The sequence below is a fragment of the Arvicola amphibius genome, chromosome 2, assembly GCF_903992535.2.
Source record: "Arvicola amphibius chromosome 2, mArvAmp1.2, whole genome shotgun sequence".
Classification (NCBI taxonomy): Eukaryota; Metazoa; Chordata; class Mammalia; order Rodentia; family Cricetidae; genus Arvicola; species Arvicola amphibius.
In genome coordinates, this window is record NC_052048.2 from 145,641,158 (window position 1) to 145,666,159 (window position 25,002).

A 25,002-nucleotide genomic window follows, 5' to 3' on the forward strand; every position below is an offset into this window, starting at 1 on the left:
ACACTCAGGGCGAGCTTTTCTTCGCAACCCAGTGACATCTAGCATGTACACTCACATCTGGGGGTGGGAGTGTAAATAAGAGTGAGGCGGCTTTGCTCTCAAACAATTGAGAGAATGTTTGATGGCTGAAGCTTGGGGGGGGCATCTGGACTGTCCTTTGCAAACTTATGTTGGCTCAAACCAAAGCAGCTACCATTCTAGAGGAAGTAAGGGGGAAGCAACCATGCACACAAAGCAGGCAGTGCAGGTTATTATTCCAATAAACATGCCTCCTCCCTCCCGCCCACCTTTACCTTAGTAAAGCCCTTTTTTCTTTTTTTTAAACTGGAAGGCTTCAGGTGAAAATAAAGCCACAGCAGCAAGAGGGGGGGGAAATGTAGTCTTTCTCAGGGTTAACATCAGAAGACAAGCTTGTACGGCTTGGCCAATCAGATGCGCCCCTGCCAGCTATAATATAGTGCGAAAGGCAGCCTGTCTCACAAGCTCTCCAGCCTTGCTACCATTTAAAATCAGGCTCTTTTTGTCTTTTAATTGCTGTCTCGAGACCCAACTCCGATGTGTTCCGTTACCAGCGACCGGCAGCCTGCCATCGCAGCCCCCTGTCTGGGTGGCGATCGGAGACAAGTCCCCTGCAGCAGCGGCAGGCAAGGTTTATAGGAAGAGAAAGAGCCATGGCAGCGCCAGAGGGAACGAACGAGCCGAGCGAGGAAGGGAGAGCCGAGCGCAAGGAGGAGCGCACACGCACACACCCGCGCGTACCCGCTCGCGCACAGACCGCGCGGGGACAGCTCGCAAGTCCTCGGGTTCCGCGGACGAGATGCTGCTGCTAGCGAGATGTCTTCTGGTGGTCCTCGCTTCCTCGCTGCTGGTGTGCCCCGGGCTGGCGTGCGGGCCCGGTAGGGGGTTTGGAAAGAGGCGGCACCCCAAAAAGCTGACCCCTTTAGCCTACAAGCAGTTTATCCCCAACGTAGCCGAGAAGACCCTAGGGGCCAGCGGCAGATACGAAGGGAAGATCACAAGAAACTCCGAGCGATTTAAGGAACTCACCCCCAATTACAACCCCGACATCATATTTAAGGATGAGGAAAACACGGGAGCAGACCGGCTGATGACTCAGGTAGAGACCCATTGCGGGTGGGAAAAGGGCTCCTTCCCCTGGGGGGGTTGCCTGTGACCAAGCAATCAGCCCTGCTCTGTTTGCTCTTTGGGCAGGTAGAAAGGCGGCTTGGCCCTCTTCTTCCCCACCCACCTGCCCACCTAGCACTCCTCTTCCGGGAGGAGAAAGGAGGTGAAGGGTCCAGCAGGAAGTTTAGGGTTTGGGTAGTGTGGGGGCACCAGAAGATGGGGTTTGCTATGTCCCTCACTTAGTTAGTCTCCCGGGATGGTCTCCTCCATCTGTCTCTATTATAGCTTGTAACTTGGAAAGACCTTCACTCTTGGGGTGTCTGCCCTTTCCCAGCAGGGACAGAAAATGGAGGGTGCGGGGATGACCCTATATACTTCAAGGGGCCTCCAGATCATTGCAAACGTAGCCTGGAGCATTTCAGCTCCTAGCTCCTACCTTTCCCTTTCTGTATTTTTCTCCCAATACCACCCCCAACCCTTTACCCCGCCACCACCAAAGAACTCTTAACTGGGAAAGCCAGGGGGCAGTTCTGACAAAAGGCAGGAGCTCCAGAGGCGCTCGTCCTGTCCCCACTGTATCACGTAGCCTGACTGCGATCCCAGCGTCCCCAATTGTGCCGGTCAGAGTGAATGTATTGATATTTCTTTAAGGATGCTCCTCTGTTCTCCAGAGCCCGAGGTACCTTAGGGGAGGGACTTGGGACTTGCTGGCTTTCAATCGCTTTAATTTTCAACCTGCTTGCATAAGAATTAGAAGCGAAGAAATATTAGTAGACAAGTAGCGGCAAGGGTGGATAGACCAGAGGGCAAAGCAACACATGATCCTCTCTCCCACCCCACCTCCTTTGAGATTTCTAGGCTGCCAATCTCCCAGCCCAAATCGAGACTTCTGAAACTCCATGCACGTATGACTGAGCTGGAAATGGGTTCCTTGCAAATATAGGTCAGCATCCTTTTACTGCCCTATTAAAATATTCACGTCTACCTTAGGGCTAGGTGCGCCAAGCGGCCTGGCGGAGGCGGCGCTGGCGGGGCGCAAGAGCAGGGGGCGGGGGCTGGATGAGAGAGAGCGTGGAGCTGCCTGCGACGCGTCGCGCAGCTAGCCACCGGGTACCTGCTGACTGAGGAACATACGAAGATAGCCTTAGGCGCCCGAGATGGAGCAAAGATGAATCTTGGAGGCTGAGGACAGTGCCATCTCCCCACACCACCACACACCACCATATCCCTCATCTGCTCCCGACACCTAAATCGGACGCGAGTGTGGGCGCGCGCGGGAGCCGGGGAAGCTGCGCGAGCCCACAGTTAACTCTGCGCGGGCCCGCAGGGCACTGGTGCAGCTGGCAGGAGCTAGTTCTCCCGCCAGCCCCAGGCGTTTATCCCCCCCCCCCGGTTACCCTACCCCCCCCGGGGTGTACGTCTCAGGGTGAGGGGGTGCTGTGAACGCGTGAGGTGGGAGACCAATGCTAAATCAAAGAGATCTGGCGAGGACACCGCAAGGTTCCTCAGCCCTGGTGGGTCTGCGAGGGTGTCCCCAGGCGGTCTCCCCTGACCAGCGAGCCGGGCCTTGCGTGCTGCAGAGCTTGCCAGAGCCGCCGAGCCGTGCTGCGCGGCAGACGCCCATTCAGCTCCACTTACTCCTGCGTTTACGATCCCGCGGCCTAGGGTTTCAGCGCGCGCGGGGCTGGGTCCTCGGGCGGCGTGCCGGCTGTCCCTGACTCGCACGCGCGGAGCGCAGGGGCCCTTCCGATCGGCGCTCATTCCCTTGGGCGCGCAGGGCAGGGGTTGAGCTGGGCAGGAGTCGCCGAAGCAGGGAGCCTCTGCGGGCCTGACCTGGACCTGCAACCCTTCTGCTGCCCTTCTCTGCCCTCGGGCCTCAGCACCCTAAAGGCGCAACCCCCCCCAATTACGTCCCTTCCACTCGCTTCGGTCCTCCCGTGCAGGGACCCCAAGGCACAGCAGCCCTACAGCCGGTCACTCTCGCCTGCTACCGCACCGCCGCTCGTGCGCGCGCGCGCCAGCAGCATTTTGAACTTCTGACCTTCTGTCAAGTTCCTTCAAACGAAGGAAACAAACCAAGTATTTTTTTTTTCCCTTAGGCAGTGGCTCCTCTGCTTTCCCAACACGAAAAGACGAGGGTATAGAGACAGCAAAAATGGGGGGTGGGGGGTTTTTGAGGAAAAACCAGGCTAGGATCTTTTCGCCTACCCCGTAAAGACGCCCCCCCCCCCCATGAAGATGGTGGTACAGCGTGGCAGTCAGGAAGCTCCCCTGACACAGTCCTCGCCAGCTTCTTATTCCGGGTTGGCCCGAGTTAAGAGGAAATGAAGGAGACGCCTAGGCTAGAAGTAAAGGAATTAAGTCAGGCGATTTGAGCATTCCCTGGGAACCTGCCATGGGCCAGCCCCTCTTTAACCCAACCACCTGATTTGGGACCCTCTCTTCAGTCTAGCTGGCCTCTCAGTCCGTCTCTCTAAGGTGATTGAGCCCAAGTCCCTCAACCATGGCAGGATCGTCCCCAGTGGAACTTTCAGAGCAGTTCTGGACCGCAGGAGCTCCTGGTTAATATTAACTCCGGAGAGGGAAGCGCAGACAGACACTCTCCTTGCTCAGGCCAGGCCCCAGAGAGTGCCAGGCTGTTGTGCCCGCGGCCAGGGGGCTGGGGTGGGAGGCCGGCCCGCGAGGGGCCTGATCTGCAGGCTCTGCAGGATGAAGGGGGAGGAAACCACCTGAGGAACCTGGTTGAATAGAGTTCCTACGTGTTTAGGGGGTAGCCTGGAAAAGGAGCCCAGGTGTGGGTTTGAAGAGGGTTTTCTGCTTTCAAGAGTGGGGTCTGTCCCCGTCCCAGTTAGGGGAAGAATGGAGTGAGGTGTGTTTTGAGAGTAGAGTCTCTTCAAGTGGGACATCACCTCCTTCACAATGTGGGAAGCCCACTCTTGGAGGCGACAGTCCCTGCCTGCTCTGCGCTCATGGACTGTGCCGGTGTGCAGATCCGGGAGGTGGGCCGGAGGCCCAGGAACAACTTAGCCTCCGCAGACACAAAGCCGGGCCCCAGTGACCCTGCCGGGCTTCACGGTGGTTGCACAGAGTCGGGCTTGATTAGCGGCACACGACCCAATGAATTAATAACCGGGCTGAGCTTGCGGGCTTTGCCTGCAACATTCCCTTCCAGCGCGGGCGGGGGAGTACCCTGCATCTGCCAGCAGAACCTCGCCGGGCCTGGTGCGGGGGAGGGCTCTGGGGCACCGGGTGCCAACTCAGGCGACCATCGGCCTTGGCCTGTCCCAGCCGAGGCCCTATATCAGACCGGAGTTCTTTTCCTGGGGTCCTCCGTGTCTGCCCTAGTGGCGCAGTTCAGGGAATCCGGCTCCGGAGCCCTCTCCAGCCTACCCCAGCTCACCCCTGCTGCGGGATGGAAAGCTAGTTAGAGCCACAGCGCTAGCTTCCCACTCCGGAGAAAAGGGAGCGGGGTGGAGTGCAGGCTGGAATGAAGGAGGAGATAAGCAGTGCGTACCGTGGTGTGCGCCTGCGCGCACTGACTTTGAATCTCAGTTCTAAACTGACCCTAGTTTACTTATTGATTTTCGTGTAAAACGTGTTCAGTCCCTAAGATGACCTCACTCCAACTCTGTCCTTTGGACTTTTCTCCTAAAGAAAACCGCTGGCAGGCCCCAAAACCTGCCAGAGCGGACCTGTTGTTATTACACCCCTCCTCTTTGCAGTGTGTTGAACTCTACAGTCGTATTCCTGGGCTTTATTGATGCCAGGTATACGTGATTTTTCCTTTTGTCTGTCCTTGAAGCCTTTGCAAGAGTCCTGGCTACAGCTAGAGCCTGCCACCTAGGGTCATTCTCCCATCCCTGTAACCTGACTGAAATCCCCTCCCCCTGAGGGATCAGGAGCTACTAGTCCTGCCCTCTGCAGAAGTCAATCTGAAATTATTCCTGCCTCACTGGGGTCCAATTCTCTGAGTAAGGTGTCCTTACCATTTTGTCTCTGCTACAGACTCTCAGTCAGCATGCCACCATCAGCAGCACAAACTTCTCAGCAGTGAGTTAGGGCTCCCCCTCACAGGCTTGACCCAGCCCCCCTCACTTTTACTACATTTTTTCCTTAATGTGAGCCAAGAGTGCCCCCACTATCCCAAATTCCACTTTGTCCTGCCAGGGAGGAGGTGGAGTAACAGAAATTTCACACTAGACCCCCTCTTGGACAGGGCTCAGAAGCCTTGGGCCTTTCTGGCTCCCCATCCCCCTACCTTTCCCACCCCACCCCCATCCACTTCTTAAGTTTGCTCTTCAAACTTGCCGGACACCATTCTGTGCAGGGCCAAGAAAACAAGAGGGGAGGAAGAGAACCCGGTCAAAGAAAACACGAATACAATCAGGCCCCAGACAAGCCTGGCAAAAAGGAGCTCCTTGGGGGAAAGAATGTGGCTGCCTGAACCAAGAATGTTTGTCCTCTGGCCCTGCCTATGCCGGACATCAGCATTCACCTGCTTGCTCGTCCTGGCGCTGCTTCTCACCCCTCAGAGCTGCTGTGGGCTTCCTCAGGCCAGGCAGATAAAGGAAAGGCCCAGCCTCCACACTTAATGTAGGGCTTTCAATCCTTAAAGGCATCTGTAGTTCGTGTCCACCAAAGAGATGTCACCTGAAATCTCACCCAAGAAGAAACCGTCTACTCATTCCTCAGGTTAGCTGCATCTAAGTTTCGGGCTGAAGCCAGGCCCTCAGCTGGTTCCATGGCGAACCTGCCCCCTCAGCAGCTGCTATGTTCTCACCCACATCTCATTCATACAACCCGTGGGTCCTGGGCATGTTGTGTTGGTAGAGAAACCACAACTCAGGTGTGCCTGTCACTTAGTTGGTTTCTCCCTTCTCCCTACAGAGGTGCAAAGACAAGCTGAATGCCTGGCCATCTCTGTGATGACCCCAGTGGCCGGGAGTTGAAGCTGCGTGGACTGATGGCTGGGCAATGAGGATGGCCATCATTCCGAAGAGTCTCTTGCACTATGAGGGCCGAGCAGTGGACATCACCACATCGGACCGGGACCGAAGCAAGTATGGCATGCTGGCGCGCCTGGCTGTGGAAGCTGGCTTCGACTGGGTCTACTATGAATCCAAAGCACACATCCACTGCTCTGTGAAAGCGGGTAAGCTAGCCTCCCCATGGCCTTTCTCCACCGCCCTCCACCTACAACCCTTCCCATCAGAAGGTCTGGAAGAAAAGGGGGAGTGGAGGATGAAAGCCATGAAAAGAGGGAAATGCTCTTGATAATGAGATTTCTGTTGTGGGGAAATTTCCTATGACACCCCATCACTCCACCCCAGCCAGGTACCTCTGCAACCTTTTAGGCCACTGGCCAGCATCTCTATGGATTCTTAGGCTGTGTGGTTTTCAGAGCCCCTTGCTTCAGGTAGTAGACAGGTGTCTGGAGCATTGTGGAATGGGGTCCTAGGACCCTTCTGGTGATTCCTGGTTTAGCCAGCGCTTGCCTTAATCTTCCCACTCATTTAGGGTTTAACCTACTGCCAGCCTCCCCCCTTTCTCCCCCCTCCCACACACACCATAGGCAGAAGGGTCTGTCCAGGGCATAAACCCAGGTACTGGCTTCTCCACGCTGGGCTCCTGTGGATTCAAAACTAACTTAACTCACTTGCTAAGCCTGTGGGGGAAAGGCCTGGTGGGAGGTAATAAACTCTGTACTTCCAACTTCGGAAGGTGGCAAGCCCAGAAGCATCCGTTCTTATTAGGAGCCCAGCTGGGATACAGAAAGCCCCTGGCTAGACTGCGGAAAGCGATTCCGGCCCGGAGCGGCTGCCCCCAGCCGGTGCGAGGCGGAGTTCCCTAGGTCTGCAACGCCACACTCTGTTGCAGGAAGGAACAGCTAGGAAGGCAGGCAGCCTGCTCAGCCTCTAGGGATTGTGTACTCTGGCTGGGCAGCTTAACTTACTACGGTGACTTTCCGTAGAGTTCTGGCGTCGCCCTCCCCCACTCCAACTTCCCAAGTTTCCTAAAGTGTATTTTAACTGCATATATTAGTAGGAAATTATTTAAACATCAAGAAACACTGAGAAGGTAAAGAAAAGTGTGGTCCTGACTAGGATGTGTAGGAGCGAGACTGAAAGGCCTGTAGGAAGGTGTCAGCTCCTGGAACCTCCCTCTCCCGCCTCGTGCGGGCGCTCAAGTCAGGGTGAGAAACACAGGTGGCAGAGTGGCCCAGGCTCTGAGTAAGCTCTTCCCTGGACCTCAAGTCTGCACTGGACACACAAGGCCTCCCAGTCACTCCGGTTCGCGGAGCCCCTCTGGCGGGAGTCCCTAGGGGATCTCCTCCCAAATGAGCAGTGGTAATCCGGCCCCGAGGGTCTCGCAGGCAGTGCAGACCCCGGCCGCGAAGGGCAGCTCATTGGCATTCTGCGCACGCGGGCTGGGACGCCGCGCCGTGTGTGTCAAGCGGGGTCGTGCGACTCGACGACTCCAGCGCGCTAGAGCCCCGGGTCGCATTCCGGGGGGCTATGGAGTGCTTCCAACCGCCCGTCCCGCACTTCATGCCGGAGAAACCGATGAGAAGATTAAAAGCCTTCTGTAATTCCAGCAGGAAGATTCTTTCTGGCAATCTCTATTTGCCAAAAGCATGATCCTGGAGATTGGAATGCAAAGAAGACTGGGACCTCCCCACCCCTCCTCCCTGGCCCCCTGCGCTCCGCCCCATCCTCAATTATTGTCCTCTTGGACAGTGAGCCTCCAAGAGCTACCGAGGGCTGGGTAAAGCGGGTAGTCAAGGGGCCTTGAGAACCCGCGCTTCCAGCGCTCTGAGCAGGCAGGCCTGGCCATTTAAAATTCAAATATACATCTCGAGTGCTTGGAAGAGAGGCCAGGCTGTGCAAATAGTGCCTTGTGAGGCCCGGGCTTCTGGAGAGTCCCTGTGTGTGAACTGTACGAGGGGGGAGGAAGGTTGCACCTGAGCAAATAGGGAGGGGGCGGCCAGCGAGCTGAAGAGTGAGCTGAGAATGGGGAGGAGGGAGAAATGGAAGTGTCCCCTTTTCCCATTTATCCCACAAATCACAATGACAATACCATGCTCTTTATTGGATTTTAATTAGAAAATCCACACAAGTCTTGGGCTTTTACACCTCGGGCAAGCCTCTGGAATGTTTGTCCAGTTGCTACAACGACTACAGCTATTTTTCGCTCCCCACCCTTGGCCATCCACTGGCCAACGCCAAGGCCTTCACTGGTGAAGCTGGAGGCGGGGGCGGCCTGGGTTCCCCGGGTGCAGCCTCCTCACAACCGCGCACTGGGAGGCGCCGCGCCCTACTGTCCGGGAGCGAGAGGCGCTCGGCGCCCGCGCGAGCTCAAGGAGGCTTCCTGAGGAATCCAAGTGGAGAGTAAATATCTTTCTGGGTTCGCGGCGAGGCTGGGTGCAGGAGAGGGGGATGGGACCAGAGGCAGGAGGAAGGTTGGGAGTGTCCCCCGCCTCCTGCAGGAGAAGTCGGCTAACTTCTTGGTGCGGGTGCAATCTTGAAGGGTCGTTTAGGAATGCGCCTGCGTCTGAATTTAGTCACAGAGGCGCTGGCACAGGGTGGTCTGCGCTAGACCAGTCTGGATCGGCAACAATTCCCCCCTCCCCTACAGCTCTCCATTCTCACCACCACGCTCGCGTCCCTGGTCCGACCGAGTGGGGCCTGAACGTGAACCGCCACGCACGCACGCACGTAAACACTCCGGGCATACCTGTCTCCTTTGGCACTCAACACCCCGTCTCTCTTCTCTCTTCCCGGCAGAGAACTCCGTGGCGGCCAAATCCGGGGGCTGCTTCCCGGGATCCGCCACAGTGCACCTGGAACAGGGTGGCACCAAGCTGGTGAAGGACCTGCGTCCAGGAGACCGCGTGTTGGCGGCGGACGACCAGGGCCGGCTGCTGTACAGCGACTTCCTCACCTTCCTGGACCGCGACGAAGGCGCCAAGAAGGTCTTCTACGTGATCGAGACGCGGGAGCCGCGCGAACGCCTGCTGCTCACCGCCGCGCACCTGCTCTTCGTGGCACCACACAACGACTCGGGAGCCGCGGGGCCCGCGCCGGGATCGGGACCGAGCGCGCTCTTCGCCAGCCGCGTGCGCCCCGGCCAGCGTGTGTACGTGGTGGCGGAACGCAACGGGGACCGCCGGCTGCTGCCAGCCGCGGTGCACAGCGTGACGCTGCGTGAGGAGGCCGCGGGCGCGTACGCACCGCTCACGGCGCACGGCACCATCCTCATCAACCGGGTGCTGGCCTCGTGCTACGCCGTCATTGAGGAGCACAGCTGGGCACACCGGGCCTTCGCGCCCTTCCGCTTGGCACACGCGCTCCTGACCGCGTTGGCGCCCGCCCGCACGGACGCCGGGGGTGGAGGCAGCGTCCCCGCACCCCAACCCGCAGCGGAGACGAGGGGCTCAGGGCCGGCCTCGGGCATCCACTGGTACTCGCAGCTGCTCTACCAAATTGGCACCTGGCTGTTGGACAGCGAGACCTTGCATCCCTTGGGAATGGCGGTCAAATCCAGCTGAAGTCGGAGGGGACTGGGCAGGGGGTGGGGGGGGCGGGCGGGTGGGGAGCGACTGCGAGATAAGCAACCGACGCGGGAAAGCGCACGGAAGGAGACTTTTAATTATAAGAATAATAAATAATAATAATAATAAGTAGGACAGTCCAAAGTAGACTATAAGGAAGCAAAGACCCCGGGAAGTTCTGTTGTTGTGTTTAGTTTATATATATTTTTGAATTTTTTTCGTTATTGTCTTATTTGGGTTATTTTTTTTCTCCTCTCCTGGCTATTTATTTGTTTGCTATGAATAGATGTTTTAAATAATATGAATGGACCTTCAAGAGCCTTAACTAGTTTGTGTCTTGGATAATTTATTATCGTGTGAACTGTTCTCACGGGTGGGGGGGAAAGATTATTTTGTGAGGCCAAGCAACCTGCTGAGAGTCTATTTTTCTACACTCCCTCGCCCTGCGCATCAGAAGGCAAAACTCCGCATCCCTCGTCTGCTAGGCTCCTGCTTTGCGGCAAGCGTAAACTAATACATGCTCCATGGGGGTCCACAAATTATATTTTTATACACAGAATTGTAAATTAGATTTTTGAGAGATCAATACTTAACTAAATGACATTTCATTTTTTGAAATAGTGTAAAATATGAAAATATATTATTTTAATTTAACTATTTTCCAATGTAACAGCTGTCTTCTGTACTGCCTTCATGGTTTGTATTTGCTTTGTATCCGCCACTTTGGTCACGTTCTTGGAAACCAAGACTGTTAACGCACACATACACACTTTTTTTTTGACAAACTGGAAGAACTCTGTTATTTTTAACTTCAAAGAATTTATTAGAAAATAATATTTTTTAAAAGCGCACATAGCGGTAAGCCCACGAGGATGGAGCCTGTAGTTTGTACAGAGAAAAAGGATGTTTTTGCATTAATAAACTGAGAAATAACTGCTGTAAATTTACTAAAATGTATTTTTGAATATTTTGTAATAGTTTTATAGAAATAAAGTGTGCCACGCACCCAGTGGTTAGTAGATATTTCCTGAGAATTCCTGTTGCGGCCCTTTTTGTTTTCTTTTTTGGCTTCATTTTCTGGGAAATCTGGAGTCCCAGTATTCTGTGGAATTGTAATGCTTCTACTGTGAATTCAAACCCTCTGGCTTAGGAAACCAAAGTCAACAGAACAAATCCACTGTCTGCTCCCCTCCATGGAGAGACCTCAGTCCTGTACTTGCTATGCAAAGCTCTGTCCACAGTCCCCAGAGTTGGTGGTGTTTGGGGGACAGTCTTACCCCAGCCCCATCTCTTCACCAGCAAAGCCTTCTTTGTAGGCAGAGAGGAGATGCCCAGCTTCTACATACTCCTTTGCATGGTAACCCGGAGCCTTTCTCTGGCCTTGTGGTCTCCCATCTACATGAAGGGAACAGGCTTAAGATACTGTGTCCTTTCCAGGCAGGGTCCCACAGGAGCTTATCCCTTTCAACCCTCCTAGCATGATCCTTGGAATAACTTGTCCATCTGGGCCTGGTAAGCTACCTGCTAGAGGGTGGATGTTGCTAGGGTCCTCGGGCCTCTTTAGTATGGCTGGTCCATGTCCATCTGTAACAATGGCAAAGCCTGTAGTTTATCCTCAGGGCTCAGTGTTAGCTAGGTCTGATTGGCGGATCCCTTCCCGTTTACTGAAGCCCAGCCTTGTGTTCAAGAGGACTCTGCCCTGAAGCAGGGCAGAGCCCAGGCCAAGGATCACTCCTGGTTCTTCAGTGTACCCAAATAAGTCCTACTGTGTGACTTGGAGAGGACTGTCTGAAGAAGTTTTGACCAGATGGAGGGGTCTCTGGGCAGATGGAAGCAGCGCAGGAGCTGGCCCTGGTTTAAGAGACTGCACTCAGTGAGACTTTCCAAGCGCCTGGCAGGCCTGACTTCTGAGGAGAGGCCTTTATGGGTGCCTACAGTCCCGAGGAGCTTCTTGATGAGAGCCTAACCTCAGAGCTTTGCCCAGGAGACTGTGCCCACTATGATAGCCTTGGGCCAGGGGTTTGTCCTCTGTCCCACCAACCTCCCAGGCAGGCCTTGGTTTCGCTCCACAAAAGATTTTTCTTTGGTCTCATAGGTAGTAAACAGTTTCAAGGCTGGTGTCCACGGTGCCTCTTGGACTTGGCTGTTGCTCTTTTTTTTTTTTTTTTTTTTTTTGTCCTTTCTGGTTAGTCCATCAAAGGCAAACCAGAATGACTGTGCACACCAACTACCCCGACTCTGCCGAGCAACCTGACCAAACTGCCCGTGCAGCGGTCAGAGAGGCAGGAGCTGGACATCCACCCAGCCCTACCATTAGCCATGACCTAAGAGGAATTCTGCAAACAAGGGCACCACAGACTATTAAACTCAGATCAGTTCCCACACCTGGAGGGGCCAGGTGGCACAGTCCTGCTGCCCACCTCCCAAGTTCCCTCAGTCCTGAACCTGACAGAAAGAAAGGCATCACACAGAGGCGGCAAATAGAGGTCCTGAAAAAGTGCAGTCCACCCCGCCCTGACCACCGTGCACCACGTCTCTCTTCGGGATTGGTAGTATCAAGAATCTGTGCAAAATGCGCTGTGACACTTATTGCCATCCCCCAATACGCAAGTGCTCATCTGTTCTTACAGAAAAACGATACCAGGATGTTCTCAGAACTGGCATCTTTGTGCTATATAGTTTGAATAATTGGAGAAATCATAGAGACTTCCTCGCACTGTTGGTTATGTGTCAGAATTCCTGTCCCATGCTGTCAGTCACATTCTTCACGTCCCTCCACGGGAGCAGGCTGCAAATGTGAAAGAAAAATCCCATTGAGAAGGTGGGTGTCACTCTCTCAATAGATGGATTGAGTCAAGCCGTGGGGATTTCTCCTGCTCAGGAAGACTTGTGAATGAGCTGCTGGTAGGGTGGCAGAATGGTCGCGCCCCCACCCCCCTTGGACTCACTCTGTGGTCAGCATCACACGCAAATGGGAAATGCTGGGCACACGTGCAAAGAATGCCGGGTAGCTGCAAGGTTTGGCTAGAATACCCAAAGTACCTGCCAGAGACTCAAGCTGACACAAGGAAGCTGACCTGTACTCAGCCTTCTGGGCTTCCTAAGACCCAGGAAAGCTAGGCCACCCTTCTCTGTGGCTGTCCAGGGATGTGGCCAGCACGTGACTCCATAGGAACAAATCACAAGCTGCTTCTCAGGTCGTGGCTTGGTTCAAGCACCCTGCTGGGAATATATTCAAAGACAGAGGTAGCAAGCTGCAAGCTATGGCTCAGACAAATCTAGTCCAAGGCCTACTTCTGCATAATTCATGAGCTTAAATTGTTTTTAGCACCTTGAAATGCCTGAAACAGAGAATCTAAAGGATGATATTTCATGGCGCCTGAAAACTACATGAAACTCAGCCCATCAGTAAAGTTTTCCCGGCACACGCCGGGCATGCACACAGCACACTGCCCAGGGCCTCCCCCCTGCCTGTGTGACAGAGCTTCCCGATACAGCAGAGATGATGAGGCCTGTGGAGCCCTGGGTATGCACTGCTCTAGACAAGGTTGTTCCTAGTCCTCTTCGTGGGTTCCACACCAGGGCTGAGATGGTGGTTTGGTCAGCGAAGTGCTTATGAGACAAACTTGAGGAACCAAGCGTGATCCCAGCTTTACCCATGTGAGAGGCTGGTGCACAGCTCTTTCCTGTGATTGCAGCCCTGGGGCAATGAAGACAGGGGCTTGCCGGCCAGCTAGCATGGCCAAAGGGTGAGCTTCAGCTTTAACTGAAAAACAAAATTGGGACTGGAGAGATAGCTCAGCCATTAAGAGCGCTGGTTGCCCTTCCAGAGGACCTGAGTTCAATTCCCAGCACCCACATGGTAGCTAACAAATGTCTGTAACTCCAGTTCCAGGGAATCTGACACCTTCACACTAATGCACATAATAAAATAAAATAATAAAATCTTTTTTAAAAAATTGGCTTGGGGGCTAGGGACCAGGCTGCAGAGGCCTGCTGTCATCAGAAGTAGGGGTATCTTTCACTAGAATCCACAGGACTGTACGTGAGAGCGAGAGAGGACCTCAGAGGGGGTGTGTCCAGGGCAGTGGGCAGCACCCCCCCTGGTGGCGAAACAGCAAAACTGAATGCCAACCAAAGATGTGCTTGGTCAGAGAGAGCAGCCCCGGCCCAGGGGCACCCTCCCCCAAAGAAACTTCCCAAATCACCCCCAAACAGGAGCCTGGATCAGGAAGGAAATACCTGTTTTTCCTAGTGCTTGATTCTCAAGTTAAGAAAATGCATCACCAACACACATTTTACCACATTAAAAGTGCTGGGCCCATTGGAAGGAGGCGTACCTCTGGCATGGAGTTCACTGCCATTGTCCACTCTGGTGTTCAGCAGGGCAGCCATGTCTCCAGATGGGAAGCTGGTTTGACCTTAGCAGGCCGAGGAGTCCACAGAGGGAGAAATGATAACACAACATAAATTACAGGAAAAAAAAAAAACTGCCCCACCCCAAACTGATTTCTTAATGGAGTCTTGTGTGCGAGGTGAGGACCTGTGTGTAGCTTCTCCAGAGAAATGACACTCTTTCCCCCAACTCAGCCTCATTCCAGCCGGAATTGCTTCCAGTGAGCCCAGTAGTTCAAGGACTGGCTTTTAGGTCTCCGTGGCCTAAAGGCTAACCCACATCCTTGAGAGGAGCCTCAAGGCTCAGACCCATGTTGATGTCTGTCTACCAAGTCCATGGGGCTCCAGCTGACAACTCTCCTGCGGCCACCTATCTCTGACTAAGAGGGCAGATGAGGCAGTGGGGCAAGGGAATGGGACCCAGGAGAATGACAGCAACCACCTGAGCAGTTCACATCACTAGAGCAAATAGACTTAGAGGTTCCTAAAAGGCATGGATGGAAAATAAACAGGACGATATCTGGTGTACCTTCCCCCGTGTGTGTGCGTGTGTGTGTGTGTGTGTGTGTGTGTGTGTGTGTGTGCGCGCGTGTGTGCATGTGCGCTTGCGCATTGGAGACAATACAAATGACTGTCCACTGCTCTGGACCAAAAGCCCTCTGAGGTCCTTTCTTGTTCTCAGGGAGGGAAGCATTGCATGCAGCCCTGAAAATTCAAATAAAAGATACTCCTACTTCTGATGGTAGCAGGCCCCTGAAATTCAGTCCCCGTCTCCAGCTCCCAAAGCCAATTTTTGCTTTTAGTGAATTGATTTATCTATTTATTTTGTGTGTGGCAGATGTGTATCTATATGTTTGTTTTTGTGCTCACTGTGTATGGGTGTGTGTGTGCATGTGGAGGCCAAGGTCAACATCAGGTATCTTGCTCTATCTGTTCTTCATCTGCCTTCTAGGAATCTCCAAGTCTACCAGGTCAAATTCCACAGTCAGCTGCAAGTAGCCCCACTAGCACCATCAACACCTGCGGAGACAGGCTGTCCAAAGGCAGCCTCGGAGGGGATGCAGGTGGTTCCATTTCTCCTTGTAAGTTCACAAAGCTGACTTTCTGGACGCTCCAGCCGCTCTCCTTCAGACATAAGTGTAAAAGATGCTCGTTGTGGAAGAATTGGTTCTGGGTCTTTAACTCACATATATCTAGACCGTCTTCCTTTTCTGACTCTCGTTTGTACCAGGGCCTTGAGGCATGGGTGAGGGTGTGCTCTTCATTTTCTAGGTGCTGTGAATTCCCCGCCCTCCAGCCTTGCCTGATAGCTAGGAGGGAAAGGAGACCCCAAACTGTGACATCACTCTTCCCTGCGTGGAGGCCGCGCGCCCTCTGCTGGCCAAGTTAGGAGAAAGTCTTATGGACAACCGGATGGCCAGGCAGTGCACAGCTGCAGATATATAGTTACACATAAGTAAAAAATGTTTTAAAAAAAAAGCCAAATTAGGAGCACTGTACCAACCCTTCTCTGTGACAGTGGACATGCTGGTTCTTGTCTGTCCAGCCATCTGAGCGCTTGGTGGGTTCAGGGTTGACTGAGATAAGTTGGGCTGGGAATGACTTCAGGCCAGGTAGGAGAGACTAAGGTACCACTTCCTCACAGAATTTGAAAGTCTAGAAGGGACCCACAATGTTTTAGTTTCTATTTGGAGGCTGTGATAAAATGCTCTGACCTAAGCAACTCAGGGGAGAAATGGGTTTATTTTTATTTTTTGGTTTTTCGAGACAGGGTTTATCTGCAGCTTTAGAGCCTGTGCTGGAGCTAGCTCTTGTAGACCAGGCTGGTCTCGAACTCACAGAGATCCACCTGCCTCTGCCTCCCGAGTGCTGAGATTAAAGGCGAGCACCACCACCGCCCGGCTTGAGAAATAGGTTTATTTCAACTCACAGCTTACAGCCCGTCATTGAGGGAAGTCAAGCAGAAACTTGAAGCAAAAGCCACAGAGAATGCTGCTTGCTGGCTTGCTCATTGGCTCATGCTTTTCTGACTTCCACATGCAGCCCGGAACTGTGTTCCCAAGAACAGTGTTGCCCACAGTGGGATGGGCCCCTGAGGAAGGAACACGGAAAGGTCCAAGGTCATGCTAGCCATGAAGACAAGCAAGGAGGAAAGGCGCAATCTAGACATGGAAGCCACCTACTGACCAAGGGTGGAGGGCAGAGATACCCACACTGCTGTAACATATATAGGTGCCTGTCAACCCTCGCCCTCTATTGCAGCTCCTCCGCACACCCGTGAGCACACGACCTTTGTTTTTTATGCCAATAGAAAAATATGGGTACAAGTGTGCAGAGCCACATGGAAGGCATGGAAAAGACATGCCCAACACCACGGGCAAGGCCCCTATCTCTGCCTGCCCACTGGCAATCTCCCAGCCACATCAGAAGCAGTGCCTGCCTTCAGCATCAAGTCACCGGAGTGGAGCTAAGAGCACTCAGGACCCACCAAGTGAGAGCAGTCGCTTGTGTGGGTGGCAAGTGCTGTCAACAGGGCTGGGAGGAAGAGAGTAAGGGACAGACTGCCCTCTTAATCTCTCCAGCTCTTACAGAAGCAGTTTTGAGAGTCAGGAGAGACCAGATGAAGAAATGGAGGAAAGCCAGAAGCCTGAGCTACTGGACCCAGAATGATATCCTACCACATAAGATGGTCCATTGAGGAGGCCCAGCCCTGATTGGGTAGCAACCTGAGACCCACGCCAGGAAAGACCTAGTGTGGGGATAAGACTGCCTAAGCAGCAGGAATTTCTGTCCCGAGATAGTCAGGACCTCCTTCCACATTCCACGGTGGCAGACGCTCTCTGTGACACCAGTGTGTCAGCCCATCTTTTATGTCCCATAACAAGAATCAGCCTCATTTCCTTCTTGTTTGTGTTTGTTGTTTCCATGTTTTGGGGTTGTTCCTGCATGTATGTACCACATGCATGCAGTGCCTGAAGAGACCAGAAGAGGCATCAGATCCCCTAAATCTTGAGTTACAGACAATTGTGAGCCCTCTTTTGGGTGCTGGGAATTGAACCTGAACACCCTAGAACAGCAGTCTGTGCTCTTAACGGTTCAGCCATCTCTCAAACCCTCCTCCCTTTCTTTTAAATGAACATTTATTGAAGGGAGCAAATATAACAGGTCATGGATGCCCCCTTTCTGCTGGGATCTGACACAAGTGTTGCCACCAAGCCTCATGCAGCTCCATCCTTCCGGGCTGGCACCTGTACACATGACCAAAGACCAAGCATGCATATGCCCAGCTCCCCTGGCTCTGACTTTCTCTCAGCTCTCTCCCTTGGGTGACAGACTTCAGGACCTGCCAGTGGACTGTGGGAACTGCCTTCTTTACACTTTTTATTTTGAAATAGAATTTCTTTCAGTTACCTCCCTTGGCCTTGAGTTCACTCTGTCTGTAGGGCAGGTAGGCTTTGAACCTGGCAATGTTCCTGCTGCAGCCGCTTCAGCTGGGTTTACAGGCATGTACTGCCAGGCCTGTTCCTCAAGGTCTATTGGAAGTGTAGCGTATTATGTAGTCACACACACACACACACACACACACACGCACACACGACTGTAGATGGCTGCTGACTGATCAGGATGGTGGCTGTGGAAGGCTGGGGTGGACAACGTGACGTTTTATCTTAATGAGATAGTGGAGTGTACCACATCTGTTCGCGCCTCCCTCTGTGGCACTCCCTGTAGATTGTGACACATTTCTCTCAATACTGGATACTGTGACTCATCTATTGTCACTTTGTCACAGGGGTGGATTTCTTCTCAAGAAGCCTCCTTCCTGGAGGCTGAGGAGGTGGCTCCTCAGTAAGGCAGTGAAGTGTGAAGTGTGAAGACCCCAAGTCTGGACTCCCAGAAACCATGTGAAGAGTCAAGCTTGGGCTGGGGAGATGGTTCAGTAGATAAAACATTTGCCCTGAAAGTGTGACGATGGGAATTCAAATGCCCAGCACTTACATAAAAAAACAGACGCGGGCAGCAACTACCTATAAGTCCAGCACTCAGGAGGTAGAGATGGTGTATTTCCTGGGCACACTAACCACACTGGCCCATATCAACAAGCTCCAGGTTCAGCAAGAGTTTCTGCCTCAATAAAAAGTGGAGAATGCTTGAGAAAGACACCTGATATCAACATTTAGCCTCCGTGTGTGTGTATGTGTGTGTGTGTGTGTGCACACACAAACACCAATAAACCCACATACACATGGGAAAAATGAGCTCACATGATGGGGTGCCCTTGACCCCAATGATGGCATGCTAAGAAGCAAAAACAAGTGAATGCCTGCAGTAAATGGCCAGCCAATCAACTCAGCATTCTGGAGGGAGGGTAGAGGCTGGGCCCTGGCCATTGAGAGACCCTGTCTCAAACAAAAGAGAAAGAGACCCTAAGGAATGATGCCTGAGGTTGTCCTCTGACTTCAATATGCACGTGTGCACATAGACATGCAATTGCGTTCTGTTTTAGCTTGCCTTCTATTGCTATTATAAAACATTATGACCAAAAGCAACTTGGGGAGAAAAGGGTTCATTTGGTTTACACTTCTATATCACAGTCCAGCACTGAAGGAAGTCAGTACGGGAACTCCAGGCAGGAACCTGGAGACAGGAACTGATGCAGAGGGCATGGAGGAACATGGCTTGCTGTCTTGCTCTCTATCTGCCCAACATGGTACCACCCATAGTGGATTAGATCCTCCCACACCAATCGCTGGTCAAGAATGTGCTCTCCACAGATTTGCCTACAGGTCAGTCTGAAGGAGGCAGTTCCTCAGTTGTGGTTCCTTGTTCCCAGGTGACTCTCACGGGTCAAGCTGACACATGAAACAGAACAACTAACACTCACACCGAAAGAAACTTCCTTGTTGACAAGGGCCAGCAAGAGGAGATTTAAAAAAGGTAGTGGGGCAGGGTTTGTTCTTACAAATGATGTGAGTGTGTGAAAATTTCATAAGAAAACTTATTATTTTAAATACTAACTGAAAAATTAATTACAAAAATAAAGTACAGGAGCTGCAGCGATGGCTCGGTGGTTAAAAGTACTTGGGTCTTCTTCCTCAGGACCCAAGTTTGATCCCCAGCACCCATATCAGGCAACTTACAACCATCTGTAACTCCAGCTCCAGGGGATCTGGAGCCTCTGGTCTCTATGGACACCTGTACTCTTGGGAATATAACCACATACAGACACACATTCTTTTAAAAAGTGTGTAATGCTCTTGCAAGAACCTGAGTTCAGTTCCCAGGACCCATGGACCCTTGTTCAGCAACTCACAGCCACCTGTAACTATAGCTCCAGGGGGTGTCTGACGCCGCTCATGAAGTCATAAGGAAATCCAGTGAGCACACACATACACACATACACATCTGTGTACATACATAAATGTGCACACATAATTTTTTAAAAAGTCTTTTAAAAAGTAAAGTACGTACAGGGTTTATATATTTTTTAAAATTTTTAAAAGAAAGAAGTGCCCTCCTGTGGTCAGCCCTAAGCCCAGCTCCTCAGATATCTACAGGCAACCTAGCTAACAGTGACCAACTAGTCTTTTGTCCCCAGGTCAAGTCAAGCTTGCCTGCTGTTCCAAGAACCGTAGCCTCCTCCTCCCCTGTGGGCTATAACTGCCTTCCAAATGTCTGCCGGTGCAGAGACTCCGTCCTTCCCGGGAATTGGAAATGTTCTAAATGATGTCTAGAAGGGCAGGTCCCTTCCAGAAGGTTGTGAACTCCCTTTGCTCAGATGGATCACGGGAGCCTCTGCCCACCAGAGAGACAGCCCTGCAAATGGGCTTCTCATCAGACCAGAGTCGTGATTCCTCCCTGTTCTGTGGGCTGCACTGTGACCACAGACATGGAAACACGACCTGTGTGCCTCTACTTATGATACTGTCAGTATTTTATTATTTATCCATTTTGAATTTTGCTTTACCCGAAAACACTTATACTCAAGAATATTTTGTAGGTTGAACAGATTCCCCCATTTCCTTCCACTCTCTTCTCTCACCCTCCCGTTTGTCCCCCTAGATAGTTTCACTTCTGTTTTTCCATCATACATACACACAACGTGGATAGATAATCTCGGAATGAGACTTACTTGTCTTTCTGTGGCTGACTTATTCACTCATGTGATAGTCTCCAGTCGTGTCCATTTTCCTGCAGGTAATATACCTTCATTCTTCTTTGTGAAAAAAAATCCATTGTGTGTGTGTGTGTGTGTGTGTGTGTGTATGAGAGAGAGAGAGAGAGAGAGAGAGAGAGAGAGAGAGAAAGAGAAAGAGAGAGAAATCTTTTGTACATTTTAAATTTTATTTATTCTTAATTTAGTTTTGTTTTGGATGGCACATGCTTGTCCAGGGTGCATGTGTGAAAATCAGAGGTCACTTTTGGGAGTTGGTTCTCTCCTTCCACCATGTGGCTGGGTTCCAGGGATTGAAGTCAGATCATCAGGCTTGGCTGCGGAACCATTTAGCTGGTGCTCATAGTAACACATTCCCATTCCTCTGTTGTTGGACACTTTATTCTACTGCTTAGCTATTGTGAGTGGTATGGAAATCTCAATGTGCCACAGCAACATTTTGAAGGACTATTCTGTTTAGGGGAGCCTTTTGTCTGAGCAGTAGCCATATTAGTCACAAGGTAAGCAGAGGCGGGTATGGTCCCCCTGGCTTTGCTGTTATTCTGCTGTTCTCTCCTGTTCTACCAGAGAACGGGCCATCCATCCACAATTCCTAAGAACCATGGCAGCTCCTGTCAAGTGTTTGTCTCTCCTTCTCCAGGCACTGGCTTCTTTCCAGCCATGAATGTCCTCAGGAGAAGCTTTGTCTGATGAAAGCCAGTTTACTCTACACTGGCAGCATGTCATTGAGTGTCACCTCTTCAACTACTCTCTGTGAACTTCTGCAGCTTCACTGCATCTCCGAGCTAGACAGAGAGCATCGGAATGCTCTCTGGATCATGCAGTGGCTGGAGGGAAAGCTGAGGCTGGCTTGACCTCTCCAATGCGACTCCTCATCAGCAACATGGCTACTTCACTTTCTTATTGCTAGTGTGCTCAATGGAGCTGCACTTTCAGTTCCCTTCCAGGTTTCCTCAGCATTCAGGACTTGGCTATCTACTCCGTGCAAGAGGCCTTGCTTTAGGCTGACCTTAGCCCTCTTGGCTAAGCCCAATCACCTCAACTTTTTATTTAACCTGAAAGGCTCATGCTTGCACTTGGACATTTAGACGCTAATAATCACACAGTGATTAACTGGTCTGATTTCAATATTATTATCTCAGAAAATAGCAAGGTGAAGATCAGAGAGATGCCTTTGACAATCAAGCCAGATGACCTGAATTCAACTACTAGAAACCACATGGGAGGAGAAAATAGCCCCCCCCCCCGCCAAGTTGTCCTCTGACCTCCATAGGCATGCCATGGTATGGACATTCAATGTGCACACACACACACACACACACACACACACACACACACACACGTTCAATTTTAAAAGATTTAAATACAGAAGTAACAAAGGCTGCTTATTACAGACCGCCATAATGGACAGAATAACCAAAGAGCAGTGGTAATGGACTCTTGCGTGCGGGATGTCACACACCCTATGGACAGCTCAGCACCTGTAAACCACGCTTTAAGGTGGAGGGTATAGAGGACTCTGCTCTTTCTGCCCCATCCTCCTGGCTTCAAGGAGTCCCTTGGGACAAAAAGAATAGACTTCCTTTGGTCTGGGGAGATGGCTCAGTGAGCAAAGTGCTTTCTGTGCAAACATAAGGACCTGAGTTCAATCCCTAATACCCCCATGAAAGTGGCATGTACAAGAAATCCCAGTGCTGGGGAGGCAGAGACAGAAGGATTCCTGGGCCTCACTGACCAGTTAGCTTAGCTGAATCGGCGAGCTTCAGGACACTGAAAGACTTTGTGTCAAAAAACAAGGTGGAGAACAACTGAGGAAGATACCCAGCCTCCACACATGCATATATCTACACACACACACACACACACACACACACACACAAAAGAAAGGAAAGGACCTACTTCAAAGTGTACAGAGTTCAGCACCCAAGCCACCCCATATCATGGTAGCTCTGGGTCCTGCTCACACCTCATTTTGTAGGTCCCAGACTCCTTGCAAGTCCCTACACTATGAAGTGTGTCTCTGATACACCTCTGGGCTTGCTCAGAAGAATGCAAAACCCAGAACCATCTCACTCTGCCCAGTTCTGGAGTTCAAGGCAGGGTGGCTCTGGTCTGTCCGGCTGCAGCAGCCTTGGTATCATGCCCTCCATCTTCATCCTAAGATATTTATAGACAATGGTCCCTAGTCAGTCTTCCAAGACAAGGTATTCAATCAAAACATCCTTTTCTTTAGGTCAGGGAAATGAGTTTTAAAATGCTTTGGCCTGTCTACAAATGTGTTAGATGGAGGGTGGGGGATGAGGAGACTTTCTGTCACGAGCAGTTCTGGTGACTTCCTCTAGGTGGACTTGCCAGAGCCAGCCCCTGGCAGCTGCAGGCCACCTTGAATGTCCCTACCACAGTGCATCCACTAACTGGCCACTGCTGTCATAAACACTACAACTCCTAAATTCTGGGGCAGACTCCCCAGAAGTCTTCCGGTAACTCTTGGGGTCGATGACCTCTACACTCATGAAGGCCGTGAAGCCCTTGGCCTTAGAGGTTCTCCAGCAGTGACTTCAGCGAGGCTGCTTTCTCCCTATTACAGAGACGTGGGCCTGCTGCTGACCACACGGGCTCTGGCTGATGTGAGAGGGAGCTGTGTAAGTATGTTCTTACCTACCACCTGGTGTGCAAAAGTGCTTGCATATGGATGTGTGTAGAGAAGTGGGACCATGTTTGTGTCTGCCTTTGAATATGTGCTATTTGTATGTGGGTCTCTAAATGTGCTACATATCACGGTGAGCTCATGTGCATACACTGGACAGAGGTGGGGCAAGGTGTGAGCATGCCAGCAGAGGCCATCACTAACAACCATATCCTCCCTGGGGAGTGATTCTGAGTGGTGCTGGCCATGGAGAGTTCCTGTCTGGGGCAGCCCTGTGGCAACAGAGGTGTGGAGCCTAGCAGTTGGGGGCAGGGGGTCAATAACACCTGGGACCAGATGCAGCGAGCATCCCCTCTCCCCATTGCTGGGAGGCCCTTTGGGAGTTCACACTCTCCCCTCCAGCTTCTTTTTAATTTTTTTTCTAAGATGTATTTACTTATTATGTATACAAGCACTCTATCTGCATGTGTGCCTGCATACCAGAAGAGGGCACCAGATCTCATTATAGATGGTTGTGAGCCACCACGTGGTTGCTGGAAATTGAACATGAGACCTCTGGAAGAGCAGCCAGTGCTCTTAATCTCAGCCATCTCTCCAGTCCCCGCTCCAGCTTCTTAATGTTTCCCAGGCGGCCACAAGGTGAGCAGGAAAGAGGCCATGTCTGCTTTGGACCCTTTCACCCCGATCACTAGAGAAAGACCTTGTGTCAGCTGCTGGCGCTACAGGCAGCCACCAGAGCCTCGGGCCAGAGCGACCCAGGAGGGGCCATAGGCAGAAAGGAGTCTAGATGGGAACATTCTAGAGCAGTGGTTCTCAACCCTTGGGGTCGCATACCCCTTGGCGGTTGAATGAATCTTTCACTGAGGTCACATATCAGACATCCTAAGTATCAGATATTTACATTATGATATAGACCAGTAGCAAATTACAGTTATGAAGTAGTAATGAAAGTAATTTTATTATTGGGGGTTACCACAACATGAGGAACTGTACTAAAGGGTTGTAGTGTTAGGAAGACTGAGGACAACTGCTCAAGAGTGTCATGATCTGGATATAGTGTCTCCTCTAAATGCTGAAGGCTTGGTGGTTGGGGGGATTGATGCTGTGAAGAGGTCAGATCTGAGGCCACTATGTTGTGGCTTTGAAAGGCCCCATCCAAGGTTCGTAGGAGTGTGTAGCTGCCACCTGATATCTTTGGTAAGTAATACTCTCTGGAGGGAGTTGCCCTCCACGGTGGATTATCCTAATCTGATAGCATTATTGGGGAGCGATAGAAATGAGGATGTTGGGCCTTGATGAAGGGAGGAGATTAGTGGGTGCTGTCCTTGGAGCCACATATTTTCCAGAGCTCCTTGTTGCCTTCGCTTCCTGGCTGTCACAAGGGAGGTGGCTCTTTCCCTGACCACAGCCTTCAGCCATGATGCTCTGCCACACAGGCTGCCAGCCAGGGTGTGAAACCCTAAGGCCATGAGCCCCAATCCTACCTCCTTTAGAAGGCATATCCCAAGAATTTGTCACAGCGGAAGGGACAGCCTAGCCAAGAGTGCTGATTTTGTTAATGAGTTACCCCAACAATGAATTAATACTGAGCAGGAGGTGGGAGCTGGTTTCAGGAAATAGTCATTAGGGAAATGCCTCTGAAGGGCGTTTCCCATCCCTGTTAGCCCTGTCTCCTCTGACTCCCTCCCTCCCCAAGTATATATACACAATAAGGACGACTGAGACTCAGACCCACTGAGCTCCCTGGAAGAAGCAGAGACCAGCTGAGTTGACTGGAAGAGGCTCAGACCAACTGAGTCGCCTGGAAGGGACACTCTCCAGCCTGTTGAGCTCTCTGCAGGCTGTGCAGTGAACCCGAGGTTCCTAGCTTTTGGGAGTGGCCACCCACCCATGCTGGGGAGGGGGACTTCGGGTGATGCAACTGTCTTTGAGTCATTTTTGCCCCTGTATGTAACCCTCTCACGCACCCATATTCCTGTAAGTAACCCAATAAAACTCATTGCATTATCAGCTGGACTTCAATAGTGTCTTAGCTTGCTTTCTATTGCTTTGCTAAAATTCCACAATCAAAAGCAACTTGAGAAGGAAAAGGTTTACTTGGCTTGCAGGTTA

General features: G+C 51.8%; 1 protein-coding gene across 1 annotated transcript; it reads left to right on the forward strand.

Annotated features, from left to right (window-relative positions):
- The first annotated feature begins 817 nt into the window (after nucleotides 1-817).
- Nucleotides 818-9,673, forward strand: Shh (sonic hedgehog signaling molecule). Its single transcript, XM_038320578.1, is given in 5 exon segments — nucleotides 818-1,117; nucleotides 6,013-6,096; nucleotides 6,099-6,128; nucleotides 6,130-6,277; nucleotides 8,910-9,673. Coding segments are annotated over 5 exon segments (1,326 nt in total).
- The last annotated feature ends 15,329 nt before the right edge of the window (nucleotides 9,674-25,002 follow it).